The 15,644-nt window shown below is 41.9% G+C and overlaps 1 protein-coding gene across 2 annotated transcripts in view; it reads left to right on the forward strand.

Moving 5' to 3' along the window:
- The window catches only part of LOC126268202 (afadin-like), a 124,786-nt gene that overhangs the window by 27,456 nt on the left and 81,686 nt on the right, over positions 1 to 15,644 (forward strand). For both annotated transcript variants that reach the window (XM_049973829.1, XM_049973837.1), the window contains exon 2: positions 14,414 to 14,723. In XM_049973829.1, the coding sequence (XP_049829786.1) occupies positions 14,414 to 14,723 (310 nt within the window). The remainder of the gene's footprint in view (positions 1 to 14,413; positions 14,724 to 15,644) is intronic.

Consider the following 15,644-nt stretch of genomic DNA (forward strand, 5'->3'; position numbering starts at 1 on the left):
ATATTATTTATGTTATCAAGAAGTTTCATGTGTTTCTGTACACGTTAAGTTTGATTTGGTTACCGATCACAAGCCATTTGTCCCTCTTTCCAGACTCATGGCATACTTGTCGATGGACTCGGTTCATGAGATTCATTTCCACACTATGGCTGAGCATTCAAAAGCAAATGCCCTACTGTGTTTGCCAGTGGGACCTGATTGTGGTTTTGATCATGATGAAGTACTTTGTTTGTATCTCGACGAGGAATCTCGCTGGACAGTGAATAGATTCCCTATTACCAGTTCTCGCAATGCTCAAGCTGTCACCTCAGATCCTGTTCTTTGTCAAGTGCAATACTATGCTCAACAAAGATGACCTAAGTGACCTCGGGCTCATACATTGGATCCTGTCTGCAATAATTTTTTGCTACAACATAAGATTCGCATTTGTCGATGGTGTTCTCTTGTTGCACATAGAAAACCCTGTTTCACGGGTAGTCATTTTAGCAGCCCTCTGATGCGAAGTTCTTTGCCTTCTACATCAGGATCATTGGGGTGTTTCGTGCATGAAGACGTTGGCTCAGTGCCATGTCTACTCGTCCTGTTTTGATCGTGAGACTGCACATTTAATCACTGCTTGCTCTAAATGTGCAGGTCATCAGGCCTCTCCCTGGCAGTGTTATTCACCATAGCCTGAGCCATCACAACCATGGGAGCAGGTCCATATCAATTTTGCCAGCCCCTTCTTGGATGCGTATTTGTTGATGGTTCTGGATGCCTATTTCCACTTCCTGCATGCAGTCAACTGCTGCTCCACAACAGCAGATACAATGGTGTGAGCTCTCAGTCAGATCTTCTCCATCAATGGTCTGGTAACTGACAATGGTCCCCAACTCATCTCAGACTTTTCTCAAGACTTTTGTGCACAACATGGTACCCAACATGTTCAGTTTCTGTACATCCCTGATCCACCTTCAAAATGCCTAGGCCTCACTTTTAAGATGCAAATGAAGAAGTATTTTGACAATGGAGATGGTTGTCAGTAGTGGGACCAGTAATGGCAAATAAATTACAATGAAATCCAAACCTTTAGGTGCTTACAGGTGTTGATAAATATATACGAGGACAGTTAAAAATGTGTGCCCCGACTGGGACTCAAACCCGGAATCTTCTGCTCATGGCAGATGATCTATCTGACTGAGCCATTGAGGACACAGAGGATACTGCGACTGCAGGGACTGATCTCTGGCATGCTCCCCGTGAGACCCACATTTCCAACTTACTGTCCACACACTACATTTGTAGTGCCCCTGCCCACTATACTCATTACTCGCGGCAGTCAATTGACCGATTCCTGTAAGAGTTCGGGCAGTGCGGGTGCATCCGGATCATTGGCCGGTAAGCCTTATCTGTATGAAGATGGTTTCTGTTCTTTCAGACATGTCCAAAAGAACAGATACCATCTTCATATATTCATAGAGCAACAGCAATGTTATTGAGGTAATTGATACAACAAGAAATCTATTGAGTAAGCTGTTCGAACTAACGTTGAAAAGTGGCAGGCATTCATGCAGTGGCAAAAGCAATCAATTGTACCTGTAGAAGTAGAAAAGTATATTAACAAGAAGCAGCTACCGTTACTCTTTGAGCGGCAGCTATAAATGTGCTTCTGACAAATTGAGTCTTGTAAACATTGTCAATACATCAGTATTGTCATAAGTTCTTATGGGCAACGAATGGTGTATGTATCAACTGCAGATTGTTACTTTAAAGCCACCACAAGGACAGAGTTAGCCTGTCGGCTCCTCGATATTGACTAATTGTGTAACCCATTGACAGGACAAAATGGGTTCCATGATACCTAAAGTTGTTAATCTGTTCAATTCTTTTTTCACTTGAATGTGAAGTGCAAAGTGAACTGGCTAGCATGGAAAAAATGGGATATATTTGAGAGTGATGTGCACTGCGTAATCAACAGCCTTGATGAGTGTTGGTGAAAAAAGGACAGAATATTCTTTGCACTCCAACTCTTGATAATGTACAAGATCCAACTCTAAATCAACAGAATCTGAGACTGTAGTTCCAAAAGCCCGGAAAGTGTCGAAACAAATAAATTTTCTGCACATGCACTGTCCACTATCAGAAATGTAACTGGCCAAACCACCACCTTATACATTGTTACTGCAGTAAACTGGCCAAAAATATAAATCTGCTAACTGTTGTAACTGACAAGACAGTGCGCCCAGCAGAAACAGACATGAGTGTTGCACACAGTTGTAATGTGACCTTTCTTATGACATATACAGCACGATAACCAACATTGCGGACAAGCAAGCCAGTTGTGTTGAACAAAATAAGCAGGGTGGGGGTTGCAGAATGTTTTCCACTGCATTTGAGAATGCTGCACTGGTGCAATCTTTGCTTCTGAAGGTGTTCTAGAATGGGTATGCTTGTTGCTGTCTGATGTGAGTTGACTGCTGCTGTTTTAACACAAGAACGTAATTGGTGTCCAGTGGCATGCAAAAATTCAGATGCTTGCACTGTTTTGAGTACTACTTTTAAAGAATTGCAAATGCATTTTGGTAGACTTCCTTATCGGAGATGGACCAAATGATAGTATCCTGCACTATGGAGTCTGTGTAAGATTCTTTATATTGTGTAGCAACGAAAGGAACTTGTGACTTAAACCCTGCAGTTCTGTCATCCAAGAATGTTGTGATTCATGGGCTGCTTCCTGAACTGATAGAGCTCCACTCCTGTGGAAACCACATGGGTATATTTGTGATGAGATGAAGTCAGTAAATTATGCATGTCATCGAATGAGAGAGATGCCAGATCCTGAAAGGGTGCTAATTACCCTAACAAACTAACAAGTGGTACAATTAGGAAGAGATCCATGACAGAAAAAGAACTTTAATGGAGGAATCTAAATGTCATAAAATTCCATGTCCTTGGAAGACTCATTGCAGGTGGGGAAGGTGGTGGGTAGGCCATCAGTATTCTCTCCAATGTGGTCATGTAACCCCACTGCTGCCAAAGGAAATTCCGAAGGACAAGCTCCAAGTTCACAGCTGTCAACATTGTCACTTCAACAATGACAACATGTGTGAAAATCAAAGCTTATTTGTTGCCACTTGTGTAGCAACAAACACAATTCAGAAAGTCCATAAAAATTACAATACCAAAACCAAAATATGTTCAGTAGATTGTCCTTGTATGTTGTCAGATTGGTACCAGTAGACTTTTTTTTTTAAAAGCTGTGTATTTACTCTTCATTATCGGTCCATCCATGAGTGGGAACAGTACCAATATATTTCATAAAACTGTAGCTGAAAATGTGATTTTTCAGGACATCGTATCTTGGGGTCTATTGATAACAGAGAAAGGGGTCAAGTGTTTTAGACAGCCCATGGCCTAGCAACCATTTGTATACCAGTTGGAAGAACGTGCATACTGTAGCTATCCTACAATACAGGGTCAAAATTTAAACTTCACAGACTTCCTTTAGCCTAGGCAAATTGAACAAATCGGTTGGTTCTTTTGCATTAGATGTGATCTAATGTGGACCTTAGGCAGCTTTCCTGAGAAAACTTGGTTACCAAAAGTATCAGTTGTGGGGAAGGCCACTTCAGCAATTTCTATTAATGACATGTCATTGAACTTTTTCCAAATGTTCCCTAGATGATGATCTCAGGAAACTTCAAAACTTTTTCCAATATCATTATCCATTACCGAGATTCAGAGGTTTAAAGTTAGTGTATGGATGCTTGTCAAATATGAACGTAACATCTGGTCCGAGGAGCAAATGTTTTAACAGATACAATGATCTCATGGCAATGGTTGTGGGAACATCGCAAGGATTCTGAGGTGACCAAAGTACGTTTTAGTCACCATTTTTTTTACCACTGAAACTTTGATGTACACCTCTATGTAATGGGCACTTTACTCCTGTACAGGCTGTCTGTTTCTCGAGTACTTCCTTGTCATGTGGGGGAGTGGCTATGTACGTAAAACACAGTGTTCCATTTGAGTCCATAGACATATCGTGACACTGCACTGAACAGATATTTGTACAGGAGCAGTTGAATTTAGTGAAACTAAATTTCTAATTGTTATTGTTTATAGGTCCCCTAACTCCGTCTTCAGAACATTTCTGCTCAAGCTAGAGAGGGTTCTTGAGTCACTTTGTAGGAAGTTCCAGAAACTAGTTATATGTGGTGACTTCAATATAAATTTTGTATATGATGGTGCAAAAAAAAAGGATGTTGGTAGATCTCCTGAATTCAGATGATCTGAGGCAGACTGTTTTTTTTCCAACTAGAGTGCAGGGGAACAGTAGCACAGCCATAGGCAATATTTTTATTCATTCTTCATTACTAGATGGGCACTCTGTTAGTGAAAGTGTGATTGGCCTTTCAGACCACGATGCGCAAATTTTAACACTAAAAGGCTTTTGTACTCAAACCACTGTCATATTTAATTACAAAAATGTAGGGAAGTTAATCCAACAGCAATAGAGAGTTTTTTCAATGATGTCAAGGAACAAGAGTGGCAGGATGTTTATAGTGCTGATAACATAGATGATAAATACACTCCTGGAAATTGAAATAAGAACACCGTGAATTCATTGTCCCAGGAAGGGGAAACTTTGTTGACACATTCCTGGGGTCAGATACATCACATGATCACACTGACAGAACCACAGGCACATAGACACAGGCAACAGAGCATGCACAATGTCAGCACTAGTACAGTGTATATCCACCTTTCGCAGCAATGCAGGCTGCTATTCTCCCATGGAGACAATCGTAGAGATGCTGGATGTAGTCCTGTGGAATGGCTTGCCATGCCATTTCCACCTGGCGCCTCAGTTGGACCAGCGTTCGTGCTGGACGTGCAGACCGCGTGAGACGACGCTCATCCAGTCCCAAACATGGTCAATGGGGGACAGATCCGGAGATCTTGCTGGTCAGGGTAGTTGACTTACACCTTCTAGCGTACGTTGGGTGGCACGGGATACATGCGGACGTGCATTGTCCTGTTGGAACAGCAAGTTCCCTTGCCGGTCTAGGAATGGTAGAACGATGGGTTCGATGACGGTTTGGATGTACCGTGCACTATTCAGTGTCCCCTCGACGATCACCAGAGGTGTACGGCCAGTGTAGGAGATCGCTCCCCACACCATGATGCCGGGTATTGGCCCTGTGTGCCTCGGTCGTATGCAGTCCTGTTTGTGTCGCTCACCTGCACGGCGCCAAACACGCATATGAGCATCATTGGCACCAAGGCAGAAGCAACTCTCATCGCTGAAGATGACACGTCTCCATTCGTCCCTCCATTCACGCCTGTCGCGACACCACTGGAGGCGGGCTGCACAATGTTGGGGCGTGAGCGGAAGACGGCCTAACAGTGTGCGGGACCGTAGCCCAGCTTCATGGAGACGGTTGCGAGTCCTCGCCGGTACCCCAGGAGCAACAGTGTCCCTAATTTGCTGGGAAGTGGCGGTACGGTCCCCTACGGCACTGCGTAGGATCCTACGGTCTTGGCGTGCATCCGTGCGTCGCTGCGGTCCGGTCCCAGGTCGACGGGCATGTGCACCTTCCGCCGACCACTGGCGACAACATCGATGTACTGTGGAGACCTCACGCCCCACGTGTTGAGCAATTCGGCGGTACGTCCACCCGGCCTTCCGCATGCCCACTATACACCCTCGCTCAAAATCCGTCAACTGCACATACGGTTCACGTCCACGCTGTCGCGGCATGCTACCAGTGTTAAAGACTGCGATGGAGCTCCATATGCCACGGCAAACTGGCTGACACTGACGGCGGCGGTGCACAAATGCTGCGCAGCTAGCGCCATTCGACGGCCAACACCGCGGTTCCTGGTGTGTCCGCTGTGCCGTGCGTGTGATCATTGCTTGTACAGTCCTCTCGCAGTGTCCGGAGCAAGTATGGTGGGTCTGACACACCGGTGTCAATGTGTTCTTTTTTCCATTTCCAGGAGTGTACATTGCTTTCATTAACAAATTTCTCATGCTCTTTGAGAGTTGCTTTCCATTATAACAGTCTAAATGGGGTACTAGCAGTAATACGCAGCCCGGGTGGCTGACTAGTGGAATAAGGCTATATTGTGGAACAAAGCGAGAATTATATCATAATGTTAGAAGTTGTCACAATCAGGCTACAGTAGCTCATTACAAACAGTATTTTAAGGTGCTTCAAAATTTTATATGGAAGGCAAAGAGTATGTGGTATACAAGTAGAATAGCTAATTCACAGGATAAAATTATAACCATATGGTCAGTTGTGAAGGAAGTGTCTGGTCAGCAGCACAAGGTCGATAATATAAAGTCAATTCGCAGTAAAAATATTTCTGTTACTGATAAATCAGATATATATACAGTATTTAACAATCATTTTCTGAGCATTACTGGTAAATTAAATAAAATTTTAGTTTCTAAAGAAAATCGTATAACTTTCTTGGCAAATGCCTTTCTGAGATTGATGTCTGAAATACTCCTCAGTGATACAGACAAGAGGGAGATTGAGTCAATAATTAAATCACTGAAGACTAAGGACTCTCATGGTTATGATGGAGTGTCTAGCAGAATATTAAAATACTGTACTGCACATGTTAGCCCTGTATTTAGCCAATTTGTAATTTTTCCTTTAGGAATGGTCAGTTTCCTGAGCAATTTAAGTACACAGTAGTAAAGCCACTCTATAAAAAGGGAGAAAGGGATAATGTAGATAATTTTAGACCTATTTCTATGCCATCAGTGTTTGCAAAAGTTATTGAAAAGGCTGCGTATATAAGGATAATTGATCATTTTATATCACACGATTTGCTATCAAGTGTACAGATCGGCTTTAGAAGTCGTTTAACAACTGAAAATGCTTTATTATCTTTTCTCTGTGAGGTACTAGATGGGCTAAACAAAAGGTTCCGAACACTTGGCATATTTTTTGATTTAACTAAGGCATTTGGTTGTGTTGATCACAAAATATTGCTTCAGAAGTTGTGCCATTACGGAATACGAGGAGTAGCTCACAATTGGTTCACCTCTCAAGTGAAATGTCATTACTGGGGAGGGGGGGGTGGCAGGGATCAGTGATCAGTGATATGCCCTCTAGTATTACGAGTAACTCAAAAATATTTCGGTTTGCTGATGACACTAGCTTGTAGTAAAGAATGTTGTGTGCAACACTGGCTCAGTTTCAAATAGTGCAGTACATGACCTAAGTTCATGGCTTGTAGAAAATAAAGTAACATTAAATCACACTAAGACTCAGTTTTTACAGTTTTTAACACACAATTCAACAAAACCTGACGTTTTAATTTCAGAGAACGGGCATATGATTAGTGAAACTGAACAGATAGCTGTCGTGGAAAGACCACATTCAGGTATCAGAAGTGAGTGATCATTTAACACAGAAGTTAGTCTGCTTATTTTCATTCACTTATGTCATATGGTATTATATTTTGGGGTAACTCTTCCGATTCTAAAAGGATATTTTTGGCTCAGAAATAGGCACTTCGGGCAGTAAGTGGTGTAAGTTCATGAACCTCTTGTCGACCCATGTTCAAGAGTCTGGGTATTTTGAGATTGGCCTCTCAATATATATATATATTACTTACTGTCATTTCTTGTTAACAATATTAACTTATTCCCAAGAATAAGCAGCTTTCACTGGTTAATACTAGGCAGAAATAAAACCTGCATTTGGATCGGACTTCCTTAACTCTTGTGCGAAAAGGTGTGCAGTATACTGCTGCATCCATTTTCAATAAGCTACCACTCGAATTCAAAAATCTTAGCAGTAATCCATATGGTTTCTTTCCAATCGAAAGTGAAGAGTTTCCTCGTGGGTCACTCATTCTATTGTGTCAATGAGTTTCTTTAAGAATCAAGCTGATTCTTATTGTGTTGTTGACTGCGTTCACTTAAACTTATGACTTTGTTTGGGTTCATGAACATTTATTGTTATCTCTTATTACTTGTATGTTGTAATTTCATGTACTGACATGTTCCATGACTTTGGAGATTTGCTCCTCAATTTGGTCCTATGTGTACCTATTTGTAATTTTTATATCTCAAAGTATGTAAATGTACCTAAAAACAAAGATGACGTGACTTACCAAACTAAAGCGCTGGCAGGTCGATACACAAACAAACAAACACAAACATACACACAAAATTCGAGCTTTCGCAACCAACGGTTGCTTCATCAGGAAAAATGGAAGGAGAGGGGAAAACAAAAGAATGTGGGTTTTAAGGGAGAGGGTAAGGAGTCATTCTAATCCCGGGAGCGGAAAGACTTACCTTAGGGGGAAAAAGGACAGGTATACAATCGTGCGCGTGCGCGCACGCGCACGCGCACACACACACACACACACACACACACACACACACACACACACACACACACACACCCACACCCGTCTATCCGCACAAACACAGACACACACCAGGCCTCAACCTCCACTAATTTCAAGTTGCCGTCGCTCATACCTCACCTGTCACAACAACATATTTGCCTCTGGACTTCCGCCTTGACTGACATCTCTGCCCAAACTCTTTGCCTTTACATATGTCTGCTTGTGTCTGTATATGTGTGGATGGATATGTGTGTGTGTGCGAGTGTATATCTGTCCTTTTTTCCTCCCTAAGGTAAGTCTTTCCTCTCCCGGGATTGGAATGATTCCTTACCCTCTCGCTTAAAACCCACATCATTTCGTCTTTCCCTCTCCTTCCCTCTTTCCTGATCAAGCAACCGTTGGTTGCGAAAGCTTGAATTTTGTGTGTATGTTTGTGTTTGTTTGTGTGTCTATCGACCCGCCAGCACTTTTGTTTGGTAAGTCACATCATCTTTGTTTTTAGATATATTTTTCCCACGTGGAATGTTTCCCTCTATTATATTCAAAGTATGTAAATGTGTTGAAGTTATAAATAAAATGTCAGAACTCCATTGGCCTACAGGATTCGTTTTATTTAAACAGTACATTTTGCTGTACCAGGAAAAGGAAGAAAACAAAATGAAAAATGCTCCTCTCGGAGTACAAAAATGGCGCATATGGTGTTCTTTAAAAGAATCTGACAGAAAAATAAGGAACCAGTGGCTGCAGTCCTCATTCTGCCTTGTGCTGAGAAATAATAGCAGACAGACAGTGCAGTGGGAGAAAGAGGAGACAGAACCAGTGGGAGAGGGAGAGAGGCAGTGGCAGAGAGAGAGAGAGAGAGAGAGAGAGAGAGAGAGAGAGAGAGAGAGAGAGAGAGAGAGATATGGTGGGCGCAAAGGAGAGCAGAGACAGTGGAAATCAAAAAGAGAAGTGAGTGGAGATTGTACATAGACTTGGGCGGGCAGGGGGGGGGGGGGGTTCTGGACACCACCATCGCCATAGCTGCCACCCCCATGCCATATCTCCTGCCCCCCCTCCACCCCCCTTCCACCCCTCCCCTCTCCGGATCAGGGAACTTGGTATATAACACGAAAAAATTTGACCACTTTCCCCCATCCCCCCCACACTCGAGGACAAGGACGTGTGGATAGGAGACAATGGTGGTTGAAGAGAAAGGTAGAAAGACATGACAAAATGCCAATAGGAGAAAAAGAAGACAGTAAGAGAGATGTATATAGACAGTGGCAGTGAGAAAAATTTTTCTTTAACCATGGACCTTGCCGTTGGTGGGGAGGCTTGTGTGCCTCAGCGATACAGATAGCCGTACCGTGCAACCACAACGGAGGGGTACCTGTAGAGAGGCCAGACAAACGTGTGGTTCCTGAAGAGGGGCAGCAGCCTTTTCAGTAGTTGCAGGGGCAACAGTCTGGATGATTGACTGATCTGGTCTTGTAACAATAACCAAAATGGCCTTGCTGTGCTGGTACTGTGAATGGCTGAAAGCAAGGGGAAACTACGGCCGTAATTTTTCCCGAGGGCATGCAGCCTTACTGTATGATTAAATGATGATGGCGTCCTCTTGGGTAAAATATTCCGGAGGTAAAATAGTCCCCCATTCGGATCTCCGGGCGGGGACTACTCAAGAGGATGTCGTTATCAGGAGAAAGAAAACTGGTGTTCTACGGATCGGAGCGTGGAATGTCAGATCCCTTAATCGGCCAGGTAGGTTAGAAAATTTAAAAAGTGAAATGGATAGGTTATAATTGGATATAGTGGGAATTAGTGAAGTTTAGTGAAGTTCGGTGGCAGGACGAACAAGACTTCTGGTCAGGTGACTACAGGGTTATAAACACAAAATCAAATAGGGCTAATGCAGGAGTAGGTTTAATAATGAATAGGAAAATGGGAATGCGGGTAAGCTACTACAAACAGCATAGTGAACGCATTATTGTGGCCAAGATAGATATGAAGCCCACACCTACTACAGTACTACAAGTTTATATGCCAACTAGCTCTGCAGATGATGAAGAAACTGAAGAAATGTATGATCAAATAAAAGAAATTAGTCAGATAGTGAAGGGAGATGAAAATTTAATAGTCATGGGTGACTGGAATTCGGTAGTAGGAAAAGGGAGAGCAGGAATTGTAATAGGTGAATATGGACTGGGGCAAAGAAATGAAAGAGGAAGCCCCCTGGTAGAATTTTGCACAGAGCACAACTTAATCATAGGTAACACTTGGTTCAAGAATCATAAAAGAAGGCTGTATACATGGAAGAAGCCTGGAGATACTAAAAGGTATCGGATAGGTTATATAATGGTAAGACAGAGATTTAGGAACCAGGTTTTAAATTGTAAGACATTTCCAGGGGCAGATGTGGACTCTGACCTCAATCTATTGGTTATGACCTGTAGATTAAAACTGAAGAAACTGCAAAAAGGTGGGAATTTAAGGAGATGGGACCCAGATGAACTGAAAGAATCAGAGGTTGTACAGAGTTTCAGGGACAGCATAACAGAGCAATTGACAGGAATTGGGGAAAGAAATACAGTAGAAGAAGAATGGGTAGCTTTGAGGGATGAAGTAGTGAAGGCAGCAGAGGACCAAGTAGGTAAAAAGACGAGGGCTAGTAGAAATCCTTGGGTAACAGAAGAAATATTGAATTTAATTGATGAAAGGAGAAAATATAAAAATGCACTAAATGAAGCAGGCAGAAAGGAATACAGATGTCTCAAAAATGAAATCGACAGGAAGTGCAAAATGGCTAAGCAGGGATGGCTAGAGGACAAATGTAAGGATGTAGAGGCTTATCTCACTAGGGATAAGATAGATACTGCCTACAGGAAAATTAAAGAGACCTTTGGAGATAAGAGAACCACTTGTATGAACATCAAGAGCTCAGATGGAAACCCAGTTCTAAGCAAAGAAGGGAAAGCAGAAAGGTGGAAGGAGTATATAGAGGGTATATACTATCAGTTTAATAAGTCACAGCTGCAAAATGCTAACGCGAATTCTTTACAGACAAATGGAAAAACTAGTAGAAGCCGACCTCAGGGAAGATCATCTTTGATTCCGTAGAAATGTTGGAACACGTGAGGCAATACTGACCCTACAACTTATTGTAGAAGAGAGATTAAGGAAAGGCAAACCTACATTTCTAGCATTTGTAGACTTAGAGAAAGCTTTTGACAATGTTGACTGGAATGCTCTCTTTCAAATTCTGAAGGTGGCAGGGGTAAAATACAGGGAGCGAAAGGCTATTTACAATTTGTACAGAAACCAGATGGCAGTTATAAGAGTCGAGGTACATGAAAGGGAAGCAGTGGTTGGGAAGGGAGTAAGACAGGGTTGTAGCCTCTCCCCGATGTTATTCAATCTGTATATTGAGCAAGCAGTAAAGGAAACAAAAGAAAAGTTCGTAGTAGGTATTAAAATCCATGGAGAAGAAATAAAAACTTTGAGGTTCGCCGATGACATTGTAATTCTGTCAGAGACAGCAAAGGACTTGGAAGAGCAGTTGAACGGAATGGACAGTGTCTTCAAAGGGGGATATAAGATGAACATTTTTATACCCATCTCCATTGATGACTGACAGCTCCTGTCTTGACCAATTCTTTTTCAAATCTGTGTTCTTTCATACTTTTCTTCATGTGCAGAATCAAGAATAAATCCTGCGATGTTAGATGAGAGGGGTGTATGGCAAGGGTGTCATGCCATTTCTGGCTAAAAACTGCCACACTGAGATACCTTTGTGAGCAGAAGCATTATCTTGTTGGAAAATCCAGAGGTAGTTTGTTTTCGATACACAGTTACAGTCTTTGTAAGTGTGACCCTTTGGAACAAACTATGAATGTACAATATACCCTCAAAAAAAGCTTTTTTGTTTTAGCTTTTGGGTTCATAACCACAATGCACTTGGAAATAGATTTTATGTCAATTGGGTCTGTTCTTTCAAAGTGCAGTTGCTTCAAATTGGTATATTTTCTACTGCTCGGACATAATCTGAGGCACAATTTGTCAACAATCATTCTCAAATATTGCAGGCATTTTAGCACTCCAATTTTTTTCCACTCTTGGAAGTTCATTGTTCTACTATTCTTGCTGCTCCCTCCTCCCCTCCTAGGAAGCCACATGTGGTGAGTGAACTGGTTCCCCAGCCAGTTCTGAAATTGCTTCCCCTTCCCCATGTCTGGCCCCTATCATTGGTCATCTGTGTGACTAGGCCCTGCTCGTACACTTTTGATACTGCAACAGACCCCTTTTATGTATAGGCTGTTTCTCTTTTCTTGTTTACTAACCTCTTACATTCTTCCTTTGCCTTGATGTTTGTGGCTTTTCTTTTCATCTCTTTCTGCCTGTGTATTCCCGAATCCTGGCTCATACATTTTGACCTGTGATGGCTGACTTTGTAACATACAGTTGTCAGCATGTGTGTCGACAGATAGGGCTCGCATGCACCTCTTGGTAAAGGCCAGCCTCTAGGAAGGGGTTATTGCCTAGGTTGCTACCTTCCCAATTGTCAGTGAATCCCAAAATTTGGAAACTGTGTCCTGAGATATGTAAATGATCACCTACGGCAGCTTAGTACCCCTGTGTTGGGAGCATAAGGAGGAAGGATTGCCTTCTGAGATACTGACAATCATAATGGATCAAAGTGGAATGAGTACAACAAACAGACCCATTTAACCTTGGTCCAATTAACAGAAATGGAATGAAAGTAAGATACTAAAAAACTTGCAGCTGACCCTGACAACCTCACTTATCACTGACCAGCAAAATTCTGTATCCTCATTCGACAAGCATAAAGGAACTAAGCAGACTGTCATTCCTTCTCTTCCCCAAATTTTGAAATCCTTCTCAATGGGAACCCTTTGCCAAAACATTTCCCTGCTGACATCCTCTTTACCAGTGTGAATCCCAAATTGATCCTGTATCATAAAGATGGCTGATTGACCTAAGGAAGGAAACCCTGCCACCGAAGAAATAATGGAGCAGAATGCAGCTGAATGTTAATTCTGTGGCCCAATGCTTAACCAGGTGTTCCAAAGCTGTAAAGGTAATTACTGCTAAAGCTGTAGTCATCCTCAAATATGGGTATCCTTCAATGGACTACGGCAGCATCAGAACGCAAGGTGCACAACTGCAGATATTCTAAATTCACAATCCCCAGCTGTAGTATGCCTGCAGAAAATGCAGATAAAAATGGGTAGATTCAATCATGAAGAAGTTGGATAATCCTTTTGGATGGAAGAGTTGACATCATGTGATACATCAGATATTAGAGAGTTGACTGTGTGGACCAGCATACTTGTTTAAAATGTGAATATAGTGCAAAATTAATATGGCCATCCCTTGCACCCATCTGAGTTCCCTCACCTTGCCTTGCATGTTAGCTTGTTGTTTCATTCTAGTCAAAAAAATGTGTGTGAAATCTTATGAGACTTAACTGCTAAGGTCATCAGTCCCTAAGCTTACACACTACTTAACCTAAATTATCCTAAGGACAAACACATACACCCATGCCCAAGGGAGGACTCGAACCTCCGCTGGGACCACCCACACAGTCCATGACTGCAGCGCCTTAGACCGCTCGGCTAATTCCGCACTCATTATAGTCATCTGCCAGTTTTCTCTGCTTTTGGTTTTCCCCATTACCTACTTTACCATGCTTTCCTGTACCCGCATACCTCTTATTTACATTCCCATGCACTTTCCTGTGGCTTTGCCACTGTTTCTATCACTCTTTCTAAGGATTTTTTGTCTGCTTATATCTTTCTTTTCCTTTTGTATTCTATCTTGTGTGTTTAGTTATTTGATTTTGACTTACTTTGTCATTTTGGTAATGTTATGTTGTAAAAAATAATACACTAACCTCATAATGTAAAAGATAAATAGGTGAAGCAGGACGGGTGTGGATTATCATGTGTCTGTTAGCAGTTTTATTCCTGGTAAAAAGTCTCTCATGAAATAAATACTTATTCCTTCAACGAGTTTTTAAGTCTTATGCAGTTCTTGTATGTTTATTTCACAGCGAAGCCAAATACAGTTGAAACGATTTTGGGAAAATCGTAAAGCTAAGATAAAGAGAAGTCTGCAGAAGCTTCTAACTGCCAACAATGAACTTGGAAAATCCGAATCACCACATATAGATAACCAATTGTTTGAGTACTCTACATCCTCACTGAGATCAACAGCAACACCTGTTGGTGCATCATTATTTAGTTATCCTGCCATAAAGAGCAATCTTACTTTTCCAAATCCTGAAGTTACTCCACACTTCATAGAATCTGCCTCCTACACAGTGTATCAGGGCGAAGGGAGGAGCATCACTGACTCTCCAGGTAAGTTTAGTAGGTTAGTCTTCTACTTTTATCCATTATTATTTCAATAGTATGTAATTTTTTTCATCGGTCTATAGAGTATATTCACTAGTGAGTTGCAGAGCCAAATGCTGACAGTTGAAAACAATGGTTTAACCTCTACAATACAGTTCTAATTTTAGGAATAACAAACACATGCTATATTTTTGGAATGTTTCATAAAGACTTACAAGTATTTCTGGATAAGGTATAGGATGTGTTCACTATGACATAATGCATCCCTGCTCTACAAAGACACTCTGCCCAGTTACATGTGTGAATGATGCACAGGAAGAATAATTGTTGATAAGTCTCTCCTTGAGCTTGAATCAATGTAATTTTACCTCTATGATCTTTTTATTAGACATACATAGAAGAATGTAGTATATTGATTGACTCTTCTATGAATGCACATGCTCAAAATTCAACAATAAACCATAGCATGATGCAAAACACCTCTTTTTTAGCATCTGCCACTGGAGTTGAACAAACATCCACGTGATGCTTATGTGTTTGCTTAACGAACCAGTGACTAAATGCACTGCCCTTCTTTTTATGTTCTCTATTTCCCTTGTGCATCCTATCGGGCAAGGGTCTCAGTCTGATGGAGTACTCGAGTGCTGGTTGAATGAGGATTTTGTAAGACACCTCCTGTGTAGGTGGACTGTGTGTTCTGAGGATTCTTCCAGGAAATATCAACAGATATCTGCCTTTTCTGCATTTGGTTTCACATGGTCATTCCCCTTTAAATTGATCTTTACACATACTCCCATATATTTAATGGGTTTGATTGCTTCCAGAGAACTGTTTGGCAATTGAGTCATTATGAGCACGCGCGCGCGCGCACACACACACACACACACACACACACACACACACACACACACACACACACACAGAGTA

This window comes from Schistocerca gregaria, chromosome 1 (genome assembly GCF_023897955.1).
Source record: "Schistocerca gregaria isolate iqSchGreg1 chromosome 1, iqSchGreg1.2, whole genome shotgun sequence".
NCBI lineage: Eukaryota > Metazoa > Arthropoda > Insecta > Orthoptera > Acrididae > Schistocerca > Schistocerca gregaria.